We start from the raw sequence: 13,773 nt of genomic DNA, 5'->3' as shown, positions 1-13,773 counted from the left end.
CACTCAACATGGCAGAGGCTGGCTTCAGTGTCCACACAGTGGGGCCAAATAGTCGCCCCTCCCTCACGGAGCTGTTGTGTGAAGTTCAGTGTCCTTCGTTCCTTAGGATAGTTACACCAAGTTGTAAGGACACCGATCCTTACCACTTCCTTTCATCAAGGTTCCCTGTGTTATCCCACAATGCCATTTCACATACTTGAAACAAGGCTTCTCATCCTTCATCAGCCCTCATCCTTCTCTTTTTCCTGGAACACCGCTTCAGGCTGGAGCGCAGTCAAGTGAGAGGCAGGGTCAAGTACAGGACGAGTGATTTGGTACCTGGTGGTTCTTCCCACTCAGCCTTCTCGAACCCTCATCTCTGTGCCCTGCCTCCTTGTCACCGACTCCACGTCTTCAGAGAGGCCTGAGGTAGACCTGGACCCATAGATGACACACCCCACATGTGGACATCCACATGAACACTACACAGAGCCCCTGTGCCCGTCCTCTGCCCATGTGGTCTTTCTCTAGGAGTCAATCCGACATCCATATGGGCCACGTGGTGCTGATGAGCTCTGAGACTTTGGGACAGTTAGCCCGCATTCTCTAGTATGAGGGATGGGGTGGCTTTATCTTTAGGATCCTTGAGTGCGTGTGGTTGACCTGCCATAATCCCATCCCACAGTGTCACATGGGTGGCTTGTCTGCTCGGCAGACTTGACTGTGGAGCTCCACATACTTAATGCCTTTTTGTCCTGGCTTCTAGTGTTCGATGACCTGTGGTTTGGGCGTGAGGAAGAGGGAGATGAAATGCAGTGAGAAGGCCTTCCAGGGAAAGCTGATCACTTTCCCGGAGCGAAGGTGCCGCCATATTAAGAAACCAATTCTCGACCTGGAAGAAGCCTGCCAGCGGGGGGCTTGTCCAGCCCGTCCTGAGTTCAGTGTGGCAGCTGGATGGTATTCATCGCCGTGGCAGCAGGTAAGCGCACCCAGGTTAAGGAGATGTATATTTAAGTGAGATTCCCAGAAAGGAGAGAGCCCACCGACCGTTGCTGTTAGGGACCTGTCCAAAGGGAAAGAACAGAAACTCAAGTTCTGGAGGCAAAATGGTTTGTGATCTTTGGCCAGCTCCACCACCTGTGTGGTCCTGGGCTGCTTCCATAATCTGTGAGCTCTGGCTTTCACATGTAGAAAATCAAGATGACAATATCTTGCAGAGCTAATGTTTTTCGTGAGTACCTAATATAAAATATTTATACTGAGCTTGTCCCATGGTGCTAAATGTTCACTATTGCTGCTGCCCCACTAAAGTCTTCTGTATTTTATTTTGAAAGAGAGAGAGGGAGGGAATCCCAAGAAGGCTCTGTGCTGTCAGCACAGAGCCTGATGCAGGGATCAAACTCATGAACCATGAGATCGTGACCTGGGCCAAAATCAAGAGTTGGACACATAACCTAATGAGCCACCCAGGTGTCCCAAATCTTCTGTATTTTAGAAACAGTGCTCAACATCTTGACTTCTTTGGTTTTTAGGTCATGTTTCTAATAATGTGATAATGGCTACCATTTGTCAAACAGCCTTGTTCATGAGGATTTCTGTCCCTATGTTGTAGAAGAGGCAGGGAAAGCTCAGAGTTAGGCAATTCAGGCAAGGACACCCAGCTCTTAAACCCATTAGATGTTAGAGGCGCCTTTAACTCAGCAGACTTAGATGAAACTTTGGTTACAGTGGTTTGGTTCCCATTGGCTGGGATTGGTGTGGGAAGCGAAGGCTTAGAGATAAGCTGTGTTGGGGTCCTTACACCTTCCAACCAACAGATGTCATGTACATAGCCCTTCAAAGAACTTGCCAGCTTGAGAGGTACCACCCACCCCATCATTAAATATGGGGGTTGGGTGGGGGGAAATGTACGTCTACAGATCTGTGTCTCTGTAAGTATACATACATACACACTTAGGTATAATGATGTATGTGTGTGTCTGTATATACATATGCATCCACATGTCTTTGTAAGTACACATACACACATACATACGTGTATATAATGTGTGTGTCTACCTATGTGTATGGGAAAGGACCTGAGAACTAAACCATGGAGAAAAAGAAAGGAAAGTAGCATGATCGTGTATCTCTAATAGGCTAGACATCATGCTTAGCACTTTATATATTGCTATGGACTTCTTTTTCAAGTTTTTATCACCATTTACTCACTTAAGAGAGAGAATCAAATTCCAAATCTCTTAAGATTATTTAGACAAAAGATCAGCAAACAATTACCAACTATTTATAAATAAAGTTTTATTAGAACACAGTCATGCTTGTTTTTGTTTACATATTGCCCATGGCTGCTTTCATGCTACAAAGGCAGAATAGTTGCACCAAAGACCACATGGCCCACGAAGGTGAACATATTGACTATCTTGACCTCTACAGAAAAAGTTTACCAACTTCTGGTTTAGATGATGTGATAATCATATAGCTATATTTGAATTTGGTGCTAAAATCCAAAACTCTTTCCACTCCCATGTTTTTTTCCTTCCAAATCCCAGTTCATATAATGATGCTTGTCCAGAATGAAGACTTCACCTATCTACAAAATAAGAAAAAGAATGTAGTGAATTTTTAAAAGCAAAACAAAAAATAATCAAGGTAAAAGGGCTGTCTTGTTTTTCCCTGATATTATGTTATAAAATATCTTTCCATATGTGTCTGGAAGAACTAAAAAAAGTTGATAGTCCTTGTTAGCCATCTATTTTCTTTTTTTTTAATTGAACAGCGAAATCACTGACTTCTGGGAAGCACCCACCCACTGTGCCAACTCAGAATTTGGCTGGCCACCGAGGGCATGGTTCCAAAGCTTCCTTGGATGAAGTATTATTTCCTTGCTGTCCTAATTCTGAACTATCTCTCCCCCAATATTGCATCTGCAGAGATTATCTGGAATTATTTAAATACCGTGATGAGTTGCCTAGGTTTCTGCATTCTTACGGCAGCTTCCGTATTTCTGGAAGCTCTCTTCTTTATGAGTCACTTAACTGAAGACACATTCTCTGGGGCGAGATAGGCAGCATTCCAATCAGATCACCTAGCTCCTGTGTGTTACAACAACGGTGAACTTGAGCACACATACCGGTCTCTGGCCAACTCCCATTTTGCCAGCAGGCCCCCTGGACATGGCATGAAGCATGGAGATCCCTTCTATTTGACATCACTGACCTCAGAAAGGACACCCTCCAGCCAAGTGTTGCTGACTCCTTCCTCTTTCCTTCTTGTGCAGTGCACGGTGACCTGTGGAGGGGGCGTCCAGACCCGCTCGGTCCACTGTGTCCAGCAGGGCCGGCCTTCCTCCAGTTGTCTGCTCCGTCACAAACCTCCCGTGCTACGAGCCTGTAACACAAACTTCTGTCCAGCTCCTGCAAAGAGAGGTAACGAGGCCTGTACTCCAGTCACTTTTACCAAATCGTCAGAGAGTTTTCCAAAACTCCATCGTATGTGCTTGTGCCACTTATTCCTAGAACAACTCTGGGGGGGGGGGGGGGGGGGGCGCCATTCACATCACAATCTGTGAACAGTGCTGCTCAGAGGCATACGAGGCACAAATCTGGGGTAGTTCCTGCCCCAAATGCTTATTTGCATACATTCGCAGGGAAAATCTAATTCTGTGCTAAGGCTTTTTAGCTATTCTTACTTTGAAAGGGGGAAACAGTCATCTTGCAAGTCCATTTTCTTTTGAAGTTATTTTCGAGAGAGTGTGCGCACAAGTCAGGGAGGGGAGAGAGAATCCAAGGCAGGCTCCGAGCTGTCAGTGCAGAGCCAGATGCGTGGCTCAAACTCACAAACCGTGTGGTCATGACCTGAGCTGAAGTAGGACGCTTAACCCACGGAGCCACCCAGGTGCCCACAAGTCCGTTTTTAAAAACTGTTTTAGGGGCGCCTGGGTGGCTCAGTCGGTTGAGCGGCCGACTTCGGCTCAGGTCATGATCTCGCAGTCCGTGCGTTCGAGCCCCACGTCGGGCTCTGTGCTGACAGCTCGGAGCCTGGAGCCTGTTTCCAATTCTGTGTCTCCCTCTCTCTGACCCTCCCCGGTTCATGCTCTGTCTCTCCCTGTCTCAAAAATAAATAAAATGTTAAAAAAAAAAAATTTAAAAACTGTTTTAGTTGAACAAGCAAACGAAAAAGTAACCACCAGAGACTGTACCAACCAGTGGGAATGCAAGCGTGAACAGGAACTGGGGACACGGGTGACGTTCCGTGAACATTCTTCCTCCCGGGACCCACCTTAGATGTTTCCTTTGTTGCCGTCCGTTTAAATGAAGTGCAGGTGTGCTGGTGGAAAAAACGGGAAATTGAACAATCTGGGTGAACTGTGCTTCTTTTTCAGTAGCCCAACTCATTTTGAAGAACTCTAACACCAGGGAATAGTTCCTCCCCCCTAATCAGATTTCTTTGTGCTAAAGAATTATTTTCCACCACGGGCCTGCTGAGTTTGCTTTTCATCCGATCGTAGCTTTCCCAAGACTGCTTCACTTCTTACTCCGTGCTTCCCAATTTGTGGTGAATCAGATTCAGAACTGTCACTCAGATTCTCCCCTGTCCCTGTCCCTTTGCATTTTATCTCTAAGACCCTTCGCTCCAGGCTCTGGGCATCAATTTTCCCTCCTCTGCACGCTCTCCTTATCTGAGGCTTGCAACCAGAGAGAAAACTAGCAAGATAGTAGCTGCTCGGAGCCCTGTCACCTCCAGGGCAGTGCTGGAATTCTACAAACCCGCGGGCTTCCCAGACAGGTTAACGGGGGAAAGAAACACACCTTTGGAGCAAGTAGTCCTGTTCTTGCAGACTGTCTCTTCCTTTCTTCCCCATTGGTGATTGCTCCTTTCTCCCCCGTTAGTCAGATGGCCCCAGACAAACCCACACGTGGAAAGAATCAGAAGTGCAGGCCCCTTACGTACTCAGAGACAGATTAAAGGACAATGGTCGATCATGCACATTGCTCAGCAGTTCTCTCCTGGGCAGGAGTTCAAGGGGAGGAGAGCCAAGACATATGTTAGGTCCAAGATTAGTGGGGAGGCCCCTGGTGTCATTATCTTACTCATCCGGCACCGTGCCCGGCCCACCATTGGTGTTCAATGTGTGTTAAAAGAAAGATTGTGCATCAAGTACGGTGAGGTTCTCTACTTCACTCAAAGCTGGGTCACTAAGCACCTACTCTATATCCCTAGCATTCTTCTAGGGACAAAAGAACAAGGCAACATCCTGGTCTTAAGCTACAAGGAGTCAGTGTCTCAGAGGAGGAGGAAGCTGCAACAAGAAATCTAAGTGGAGTGTTAACCAGTGTTAGGATGGAGGTCGGTTCTTCATGGGTTGCAGGGATGGGGGCCGTGATAGATGACGGTATGAAAAAGGTTTATTAGAAGGACCTCTCTCCTTGCCTCTTGACTAAATCAGGTCTCTCTAGGCAAGAGGAGTCAAGTAAGAAGGCAGGTATGAAAGACACAAGTCTAGGTGTTTCTTCTTGGCCACGGTTGTGGCCTATGGTTTTACAAAGTTGGAGGCCACCTCCCGCCTCCCCCAGGGAGAGTGCCATGCCCAAACTACTGCCTGGTTCATCTTCCTTCTTAAATCACTGGCGGGGTGACCATGGGTGGAATTTAAGAAACAAAACAGATGAACATATGCGAAGAGGGTGGGAAGAGAAGAGAGGGAAATGAACCACGAGAGATGTTTCACGATAGGGAACAGACTATGGGTTGATGGAGGGAGGTGGGAGGGGATGGGCTTTAAGGAGGGCACTGGGCCTTGTAGCTAAGTGATGAATCACTGACTTCTACTCCTAAAACCAATATTGTACTGTATGTTAACTGACTAAAATTAAAATTTTTAAAAAGGAAAAAAAAAATTAGTGGGCAGTAAGTAAATCCATGGTGACCAAGGAAAGAAATGGTAATACTTTGAACCTCCTCTGAGACTCCCATGATGGGCCATGCACCCCCATGGGCAAGGTTTTAAACTTTCTGAGCTATTTATAAAATGGAGAAATGCTGCTACCTTAAGATATTATGGAGAGTTTTTCACATTTACTGTGAACCAGGAACTGTTTTGGTGTCTGATTGTAGATAGAATGACGAACAAAATGGGCAAAGCTTCCACTCTCCTATCTGGAAACAGACAACAAACCAGTAAGTATACAATGTCAGATGGTAAAGTAGAAAATAAAACTTAAGCAGAGTGTGGAGCACAAGAATGACTGGGGGTGAGGAGGAGGAGGGAAACCCCGTTTAGATGGGCTTGTCACACAAGGCCACCTGGATGATGCGATATTTGAACAGGGACCTAAAGGCGGGTGAGCTAGGTGTGTATCTAGAAGGATCGTGTTCCTGTCAGAGGGGAGAGCGCATGCAAAGGCCCTGAGGCAGCAGTGTGTGAATCTGATCAGGGACAGCAAGACACCTGGAGTAGGATGTAGAAAGCAGACAGGAGTTAGGTGATTAGCTGAAGCTTGTCCTGGAAGCCTTGTCAGTCATTGGAAGGACTTGAGATTTAACTCCAACTGAGGTGGAAGCCGATACTGAACTTCAAGCCCAAGAGCAGTGGGATCTGACTTGTGGGAGGATCGCCCACAGTTACCCAGAGAAGAAAGAGCACAGGGCCCAGGGCCGAAGGAGGACTTGTCTACTCTTGTTCGGGAGAAGTTCCCACTGGAGCAGTGGCACTCGTGGGAGTGGTGGGGTGCCAGGAGATTCTGAAGATTGAGCTTATATTTGTCAGTTGTTGGCATGAAGGATGTGAGGCAAAGAAAGAGGGCGCCAAGGTCATCCTCAGCATAAATAAAATGCCTGATTAACAGCTCCGATAACCAGCGATTAGTGATCAATATCCCAACCGTAATGAAACACAGGGCTCATATCGACGGCACAGTGATACGCCCCACTTCTGCTTCCGGACATACCTTGAGCTTATAGCACGAGCTGCAGAAGCCTGCTGAAATCCCATTCTTCTCCCAAGAGGGGTCCATAAACCGTGCAGTTAGGACCGTGGTTTTAGTGGCCTGTTTTGGTCCTGATGCGGTGTCTCTGCAACTGAAACAGAAGCTGACTCAGATGTGCATTCTGATTGAATGGGCTCCATGCTAATTGATTGGGGTATAAGATACTGTACAAGTGTATGTTTAAAATAATGGATGTAGCTACATCTATATGTGTATATATAGGCAAACAGAGTTTGGATGGGTCTTCATCTCGTGTCTGACTTGGATCCCTCAGGTAATAGACGCCACACCCTTCTCCTACCAGCAGCACCCCTCCCCTGGTGGCCCCATGTCAGTACATATGACCATTCTTCTAGACGCTCAGGGCAAAAAGCTTATCACCATTCTTGATTCTTCTTTCTTCTCTCGTACCTTTACCAGCCTGCCAGAAAATTCTCTAGACTCTACCTTCAAGATATATCCAGGAGTTATTGAAAAGGAAAAAAAAAAAATCACTGCTACTTCTCCTTTATACCCAAGTTGAGACTTTGAACTGGTTGTTTCAGCTGTAAAAACGAGTTCAATACTTCTTGAGCAGCTACTCTGTGACAGGCACTAAGCCTTGGGAATAAAGTAATGAAAACAGTAGGCAAAATCTCTGCTCTCAAGGATTTTACATTCTAGAGAGGAGCCAGACAATAAAGAGGCACAGGATATGATGAGTGCTCATAGATCATTGTAGAAAAATAAAGCAAGGTAAGGAGTAGGGAGGGCTCTCTGGGAGGCCACAGAGCTTGCTGCTTGTAAGAGGGACTCTGGGAAGGCCCTAGTGTCAGTGACCTTTGAGCAGAGACTTGGGATCCTGGGAGAAACCACATTTTTCCTGGCATGATGGGCCATGAGCCAGGTGGTCCGTGTCAGGGAGGGAAGAGAGGAGGAAGATGAGGTCAACTGTTAGTGGAGAGACCAGTTGTCGGCCATCGTAAGGACTAAACCTTTCATTCCGGGTGGACAGAGGGGCCAAAGGAAGAGTTTAGGGCTGAGACACGGCATGAACCGACATACATTTTCAAAGGATCAGCGGGGCGACTAAGGGATGGGGGTCCAGTGGGTGCATTTTAGGCAGAGGAATGAAGGCATGGGGAAGGAGGTGTAGGCAGTGCTGAATCACAGGGAGACAGGATACAAATCGGGAGCAATGGGAAAAAGAAACAGGAGGACGGAGAGCATTGTGAGCCATGTCCCAGGGCCCAGAGCAGAGCCGTTGAAGGAGGAATGTGGAAGGGACGTGGGTGGGTACCTATGGCCAGTGTGGGGCTTGGGGCCAGCTGTCTCTCAAGCCTGGCATGGAGGAAGGGGAAAACACTTGGAACCATGAAGGAAAAGGCTTCTTTGTGTATAGGGTAGACCATAAATACTTTTTTCAAGTCAAAACTCCTTGAGAATCCAGTACAACCGCGAGGCCCTGACCCTAAAATGGACACGGCCCTTCTGGTTGGGAATCCCCGATGCCCAATGTGCTCCGTCCAGCCCATAATCACACGGGTTAACAAAAGACGTCAGAAAGGACTGGTGTTGACTTCAGTTCACTTAACTGCAACTTGACTGTGGGATTTGTTTAAATCAACAGAGTGTTGCAGCTGGGCCTCAAATCCAGGTGTGCTGACTCCGGGTGTATTAGACCAAATCGCAGCCCAACCCCTAACACACTGTTCTAGGGATGCAACGTGTAGCTCCCAGGCTACTGGGAAGGATCACCCATGAATCTCTGGCTGGAAAGGGCATGGCGTTTTTTTAAACACCCATCCCCCCCCCCCCCCCCCCCCCCCCCCCCCCCCCCACCCCCCCCCCCCCCCCCCCCCCCCCGGCCTTAACATTTAGCTAATGGTCACAGCCCCTTTTGATGTCTTAATCCTGCTTCTCCCACCCTCCCAGCCAAATCCTAGTATATAACGGAGCAGAACCATTCAGAGACAAGGCATTCGGGCCCTCACCTTAGAAAAAAGGCTAAGCTCTCTTCAATGGTGTTAAATTTTTTTTTTTTTCTTGATTGCAGAAGATCCATCCTGTGTAGATTTCTTCAGCTGGTGTCACCTCGTTCCTCAACATGGCATCTGCAACCACAAATTTCACGGTCATCAGTGCTGCAAATCCTGCACGAGGAAGAGCTGACCTTGACGCCCTCCCTAACTCCGCAGGGCCAGGGTCTCACCTCTCACCTCCGGAGCTCGAAAGCTGAACCCTGCAGACCACTCCTGCATGGCTACAGCAGCCCCCGGGGAGCTGGCTCTCAAGAACAGACAGGCCCCTTCTCCAAGTCCCCAAAGCACACGGTACTCCGAAGCACTTGAAGATGGGAAGCGAGGACCCATCTGACTTCCAAGAGAAATGACAAAAGAACATTTTTGATTTGCACTGTTACAGGAAAGAGGTGATGAGTCACATTGAGATACATCACCTTTTAATTTTGACGAAGAATCTGGTCACCTCTGGGAGAGACACCCCCCGCCCCTGCCCTTGAACTTTAGAGTGTTCCATGGCAAGGACATCTGTTTCGAAACGGTTCTTGAAGACTTAGATCCAAGACTGAGCCTTGGAGCAATCAAATACGGATGGAACACCTTGCTTAACCGTTATTCGGGGCTCACAGTTGGATAGACCCTGTGGCCAGCCCGAACTCGGTTACACAGGAAGCCAAATGGTGCTCATGACTGTGCTTGCTGCTGGACCAACAAGCTTCACGTTATGTTTATTCAGTGTGCGTGTGTTGTTTTTATTATTTTGTTCAAAGTATATCCTGCTTATAGAGAGTCTCCAAGACTAAAATTTACAACTTGAAAAGTGTTCTGAGGAATATTCTGAAAACAGGGCAACTTGGACTATTTAAGATCTCCATTGAATTGACATTACAATCTGGAAAAAAAAACCTCACAAAACTTACATCAAAGGCCAACGTTGACGTCCTACACATTATATGAACCTCGTAACTCTTGGTGCTAGCTGAACAAGGACACGGAACCTCAAGTCTGCTCTTTGGGAATCAGAATTGGTGAGGTGTTCATTTCTGGTAAAAAGCGAGGAGGAGCTAAGTAGCAAAATCACAGTGTTAGACCATCATTTATAATGTTCCCTACATATCATCAGGGCTGCTTGGAAAATTAAAGACCACTTGTGGTTTTTCTCCTACCAACTGTCATGTTTAAAATTTCCCTAAGATTTAGTTAACAACAAGAAAAGAGTGGCAATAGAAAACCCATCTGTCTTCTTGCTATGTTAATATTAATAAATCATAAGCCAAGACCCTTCAATAAATAAGAATATTTTATAATCTTACAGATGATATTTTCAGTCATCGGAAGCCAGCTGTTGATAGGCATTAATGAGCTTAAAATTGTTCTCAGTTGGAAAATACCACACTATTTTGCCAAAACCAAAGTGACTTACAAGATGGAGTCCTTCTGTCATTTTTTGAGATGTGGTTAAAAAGGGCATATTTATATAATTCCACGCTATTCCTCAGTTTCTTTGATGAATGGAACCCAATTTTACTGCTTTCTCAAGTCTCAATTCAAACAGGGTTTGCCAGCTCAGCACCACCAACTAGACAGTGGTTTGTTAAATTTAGAACATCCTTCGTTCCCATTCTAATTAAAATCATGCCTTCTTGAATCTCAGAGAAATAACGATTGAATAGTCTCTCAAACCACTTGGCTTGGCCTAGAGTAGCAGCCATTTTATCATCAAAAAAATATAGTTCCACATCCCCACCCCCTTGCCCTCTGAAAAATTGCAAATTATTCATTTCTTTATATAATGATCATTTTATTATTTTATGGAAAAATTAATTTATTAATAGCCTATTCTTATGTGTTCTCACTTGCTTCTCTAAGTGATATTAATTCTGAGGAAAAATGATGAATAAAACAATGGGTTATAGAGAAAAGTCAAAATATATGTGTAATATTTAATTATTTTATAAGTTTTATAATAAAGTGTTCTGTTTCTTTATCTTTGAGATTAAGTTCTTGAATAAATTTGAAGTCAAGTTACTTCCAAGATGATTTAACTGTGTAAGTGTTGATTAGGAATTTCAGAGAGTGGCTTTGCAATGAAAGGTAAGACACTCATTAATTGGTTCTTCTTGCTTGTGTATGAGAAAATTAGAAACCACCAAATGCCAGAGGGAAAGAGAGGAAGATTTACCATATTTTTAAAAAAAATTTTTTTTAACGTTTATTTATTTTTGAGAGAGAGAGCATGAACGGGGGAGGGCCAGAGAGAGAGGGAGACACAGGATCTGAAGCAAGCTCCAGGCTCTGAGCTGTCAGCACAGAGTCCGACGCGGGACTGGAACTCACAGAGCAGGAGATCATGACCTGAGCCGAAGTCGGTCGCTTAACCGACTGAGCCACCCAGGCGCCCCAAGATTTACCATTTTATGGAGATACTCAGTTATTTTTTTCCTGCTCTAATGCTGTTTCAATGTTTGTGGAAACCATCCAAGTTAGCTAGGTAAACCTACCATAAGTATAGTTGGTTTTCTCTCTCCTTTGTTTTTTGCATTTGAATAGCATTCTGGTGAAGCCTTTCTTTTTGCAAAAAAAAAAAAAAAAAAAAAGGGGGGAAGGAAGGAAAAAAAAAATTAAAACGCAATTATTTCAGATTTCCCATGTTTGAAATCATCAGACCAGCGGAGAACAAAAACAATCTGGGCACAGTCCATCCAGTTGACCTGAATATATAATATTTTCCCTACATATGTGATTTTCTGTATCTACACATATACACATATATATTTGTATGTGAATCACTTAGGCATGCAGATCTTTAAGAGGATTTTAACATGGATTATTGCTATCTGCCAACGGTTAAGAATGAAAAAGAATAGATGACGTGTGAAAACAGCAAAAAAGAGGGGCACGTGGGCGGCTCGGTTGATGAAGCATTCCACCTCGGCTCAGATCATGATCTCATAGTTTGTGAGTTCAAGCCCCCCTTCGGGCTCTGTGCTGGCAGCTCAGAGCCGGGAGCCTGCTTCCGATTCTGTGTCTCCCTCTCTCTCTCTGCCCTTCCCCTGATCGATCTCTGGCTCTCTGGCTCTCTCAAAAATAAGGTATTCTTGTACCTTTTGGTAATAAAAGATTAATGAAAGCAACCATATATTTAGTTTTTAGAGGGCTCCAGGGAGTTTATATAGGTATGTTATCTCTTTTCATCCTCACAACACTCTAGGAAGATAACTATTTTTTTCCCTTTGCAGACAAGGACTCTGGGATTCAGAGATCACATATTTCATCCAAGGTAGCCAGAAGAGTAAGCTCCATAAACATTTAAATTGCTCATTTCAGTTAAAGATAGTCACTGTAATTGGTTTATATCTGGAAAAAAATTTCCTATCTGGAAAAAAAAAATCCTCAGCGAGAATAGGGGAACTGTTCAGAGTTCCTCAGCAACATTCAGGTTAGCATCACCAAGCTAAAGATAAAGCTGGAATTTTCTGTCACTAAGAGGATTTTTATCTTTAATCCTCATTGACATTTGTGCATAGCAAAGGAAAACTGTACCTATTTAATCGTCCCTTTTCCTGATAGACATGGAGAATCATGATGTAAGTGACTTTTGTTCAGATTTGTGTGTGTAGAGAAGCCGTTGCCAGATGCAATATCCAGAATGCATCTTTCTGAGTGTGTTCAGTTATTTAGGCCAAGGAATGGCAAACTGCCTCCCCTCTGCACATAACCACCATCCCGTGCGAACGTTACGAAGCCGTACCTGCAAGCTAAATTGTTTTCCTAAACTGTCTTTAGTGCGGGACATAGTTGAGTTCATAATCAGGTCATTTAATAACAAGAAGTGTTTACATAACTGCTGGTTGTTTTAACGGACTTGGAGGTTCAAAGATGGTTCCTCGCATCCTAACTGGGCTGAAAAAGAGGCACTAGTGTCTAGGAAAAGGAAACCCTCTAGGCCACGTCTCCCCAGTCCTCCTGTTGCTTTCCACCCCTCTTTCCTCCTTCCCTGCATTGCCTTGGCCTCCCCGTTGCGGCTGCCTCTATCCCATTCAGGTTAGGACATCACCCGACATGACCTAGGGTGGCACCATGATACCGATAGCACGTGCCGGACCACTCAGGATGAACACATGGCACTCCGTGGCCCTCCATCCTGTGGCGAACAGACTTTCTAAACTGAGTGTGCAGCACAGAGTGCTACTTTCACGGTGATAAATAAAAGTTAACCGAGCCCTTGAGAAACAGTCTTTGAAGGTGAACCAGGGCCAGAGGCTGTTCCTGCCGGAGACGAGGCCCAGACATGTCTCTCCCTCTGACTGACTCCCTCCTCTCTCTTCTTTTATGTGGCTGGAGCACAGGAAGGACCGAGCAACCCCGTCTTGTCAGAAGGCCAAGCCGGCCCCACTGTATTTTAGCCCAGTCCTCTGTTCCATATACCACGAGGCTGAGTGTCTCCCCTTTCTTGGAAAGCGCGTTTTCTCTCCCCAGCCCCATCCCTTTTAAAAGCCAGGTTGGATATAGATGAAGTCTGAGGACAATAGTTTCTAAATAATTAACCACATTACAATCACTTATGGATATTTGATACATTCCCAGACCCCATTCCAGAAATGTAATTAATTGGAGGAGCAGGGCCTGGGAATTTTTATTTTACAAGGCAGTCGGGTTTCTCCAAGGAAAAGCTAGTTTTGGAACCAGTGGTCGAGGGCAAATAAAGAAAGTTCCTTGGGTCTGTCTTCCTTGGAAACAGGAGTTCCCTCACCACAATGCCCTCTGGTGCAGCTCTGCGGTGGCCTGAACTGATCTTGGCCAATAAG

At 45.5% G+C, this 13,773-nt stretch overlaps 1 protein-coding gene across 1 annotated transcript in view; it reads left to right on the top strand.

The window, feature by feature from the left end:
• ADAMTS18 (ADAM metallopeptidase with thrombospondin type 1 motif 18) overlaps window positions 1-10,957 on the top strand; it is a 140,701-nt gene extending 129,744 nt beyond the window's left edge. Inside the window, exons 21-23 of the mRNA XM_042917927.1 lie at window positions 746-958; window positions 3,257-3,404; window positions 9,001-10,957. Of these exons, the coding sequence (XP_042773861.1) occupies window positions 746-958; window positions 3,257-3,404; window positions 9,001-9,116 (477 nt within the window). The 3' untranslated portion in view covers window positions 9,117-10,957. The remainder of the gene's footprint in view (window positions 1-745; window positions 959-3,256; window positions 3,405-9,000) is intronic.
• The last annotated feature ends 2,816 nt before the right edge of the window (window positions 10,958-13,773 follow it).

Source organism: Panthera leo, chromosome E2 (assembly GCF_018350215.1).
Source record: "Panthera leo isolate Ple1 chromosome E2, P.leo_Ple1_pat1.1, whole genome shotgun sequence".
Taxonomy (NCBI): domain Eukaryota; kingdom Metazoa; phylum Chordata; class Mammalia; order Carnivora; family Felidae; genus Panthera; species Panthera leo.
This window is presented reverse-complemented; position numbering and strand designations above follow the sequence as displayed.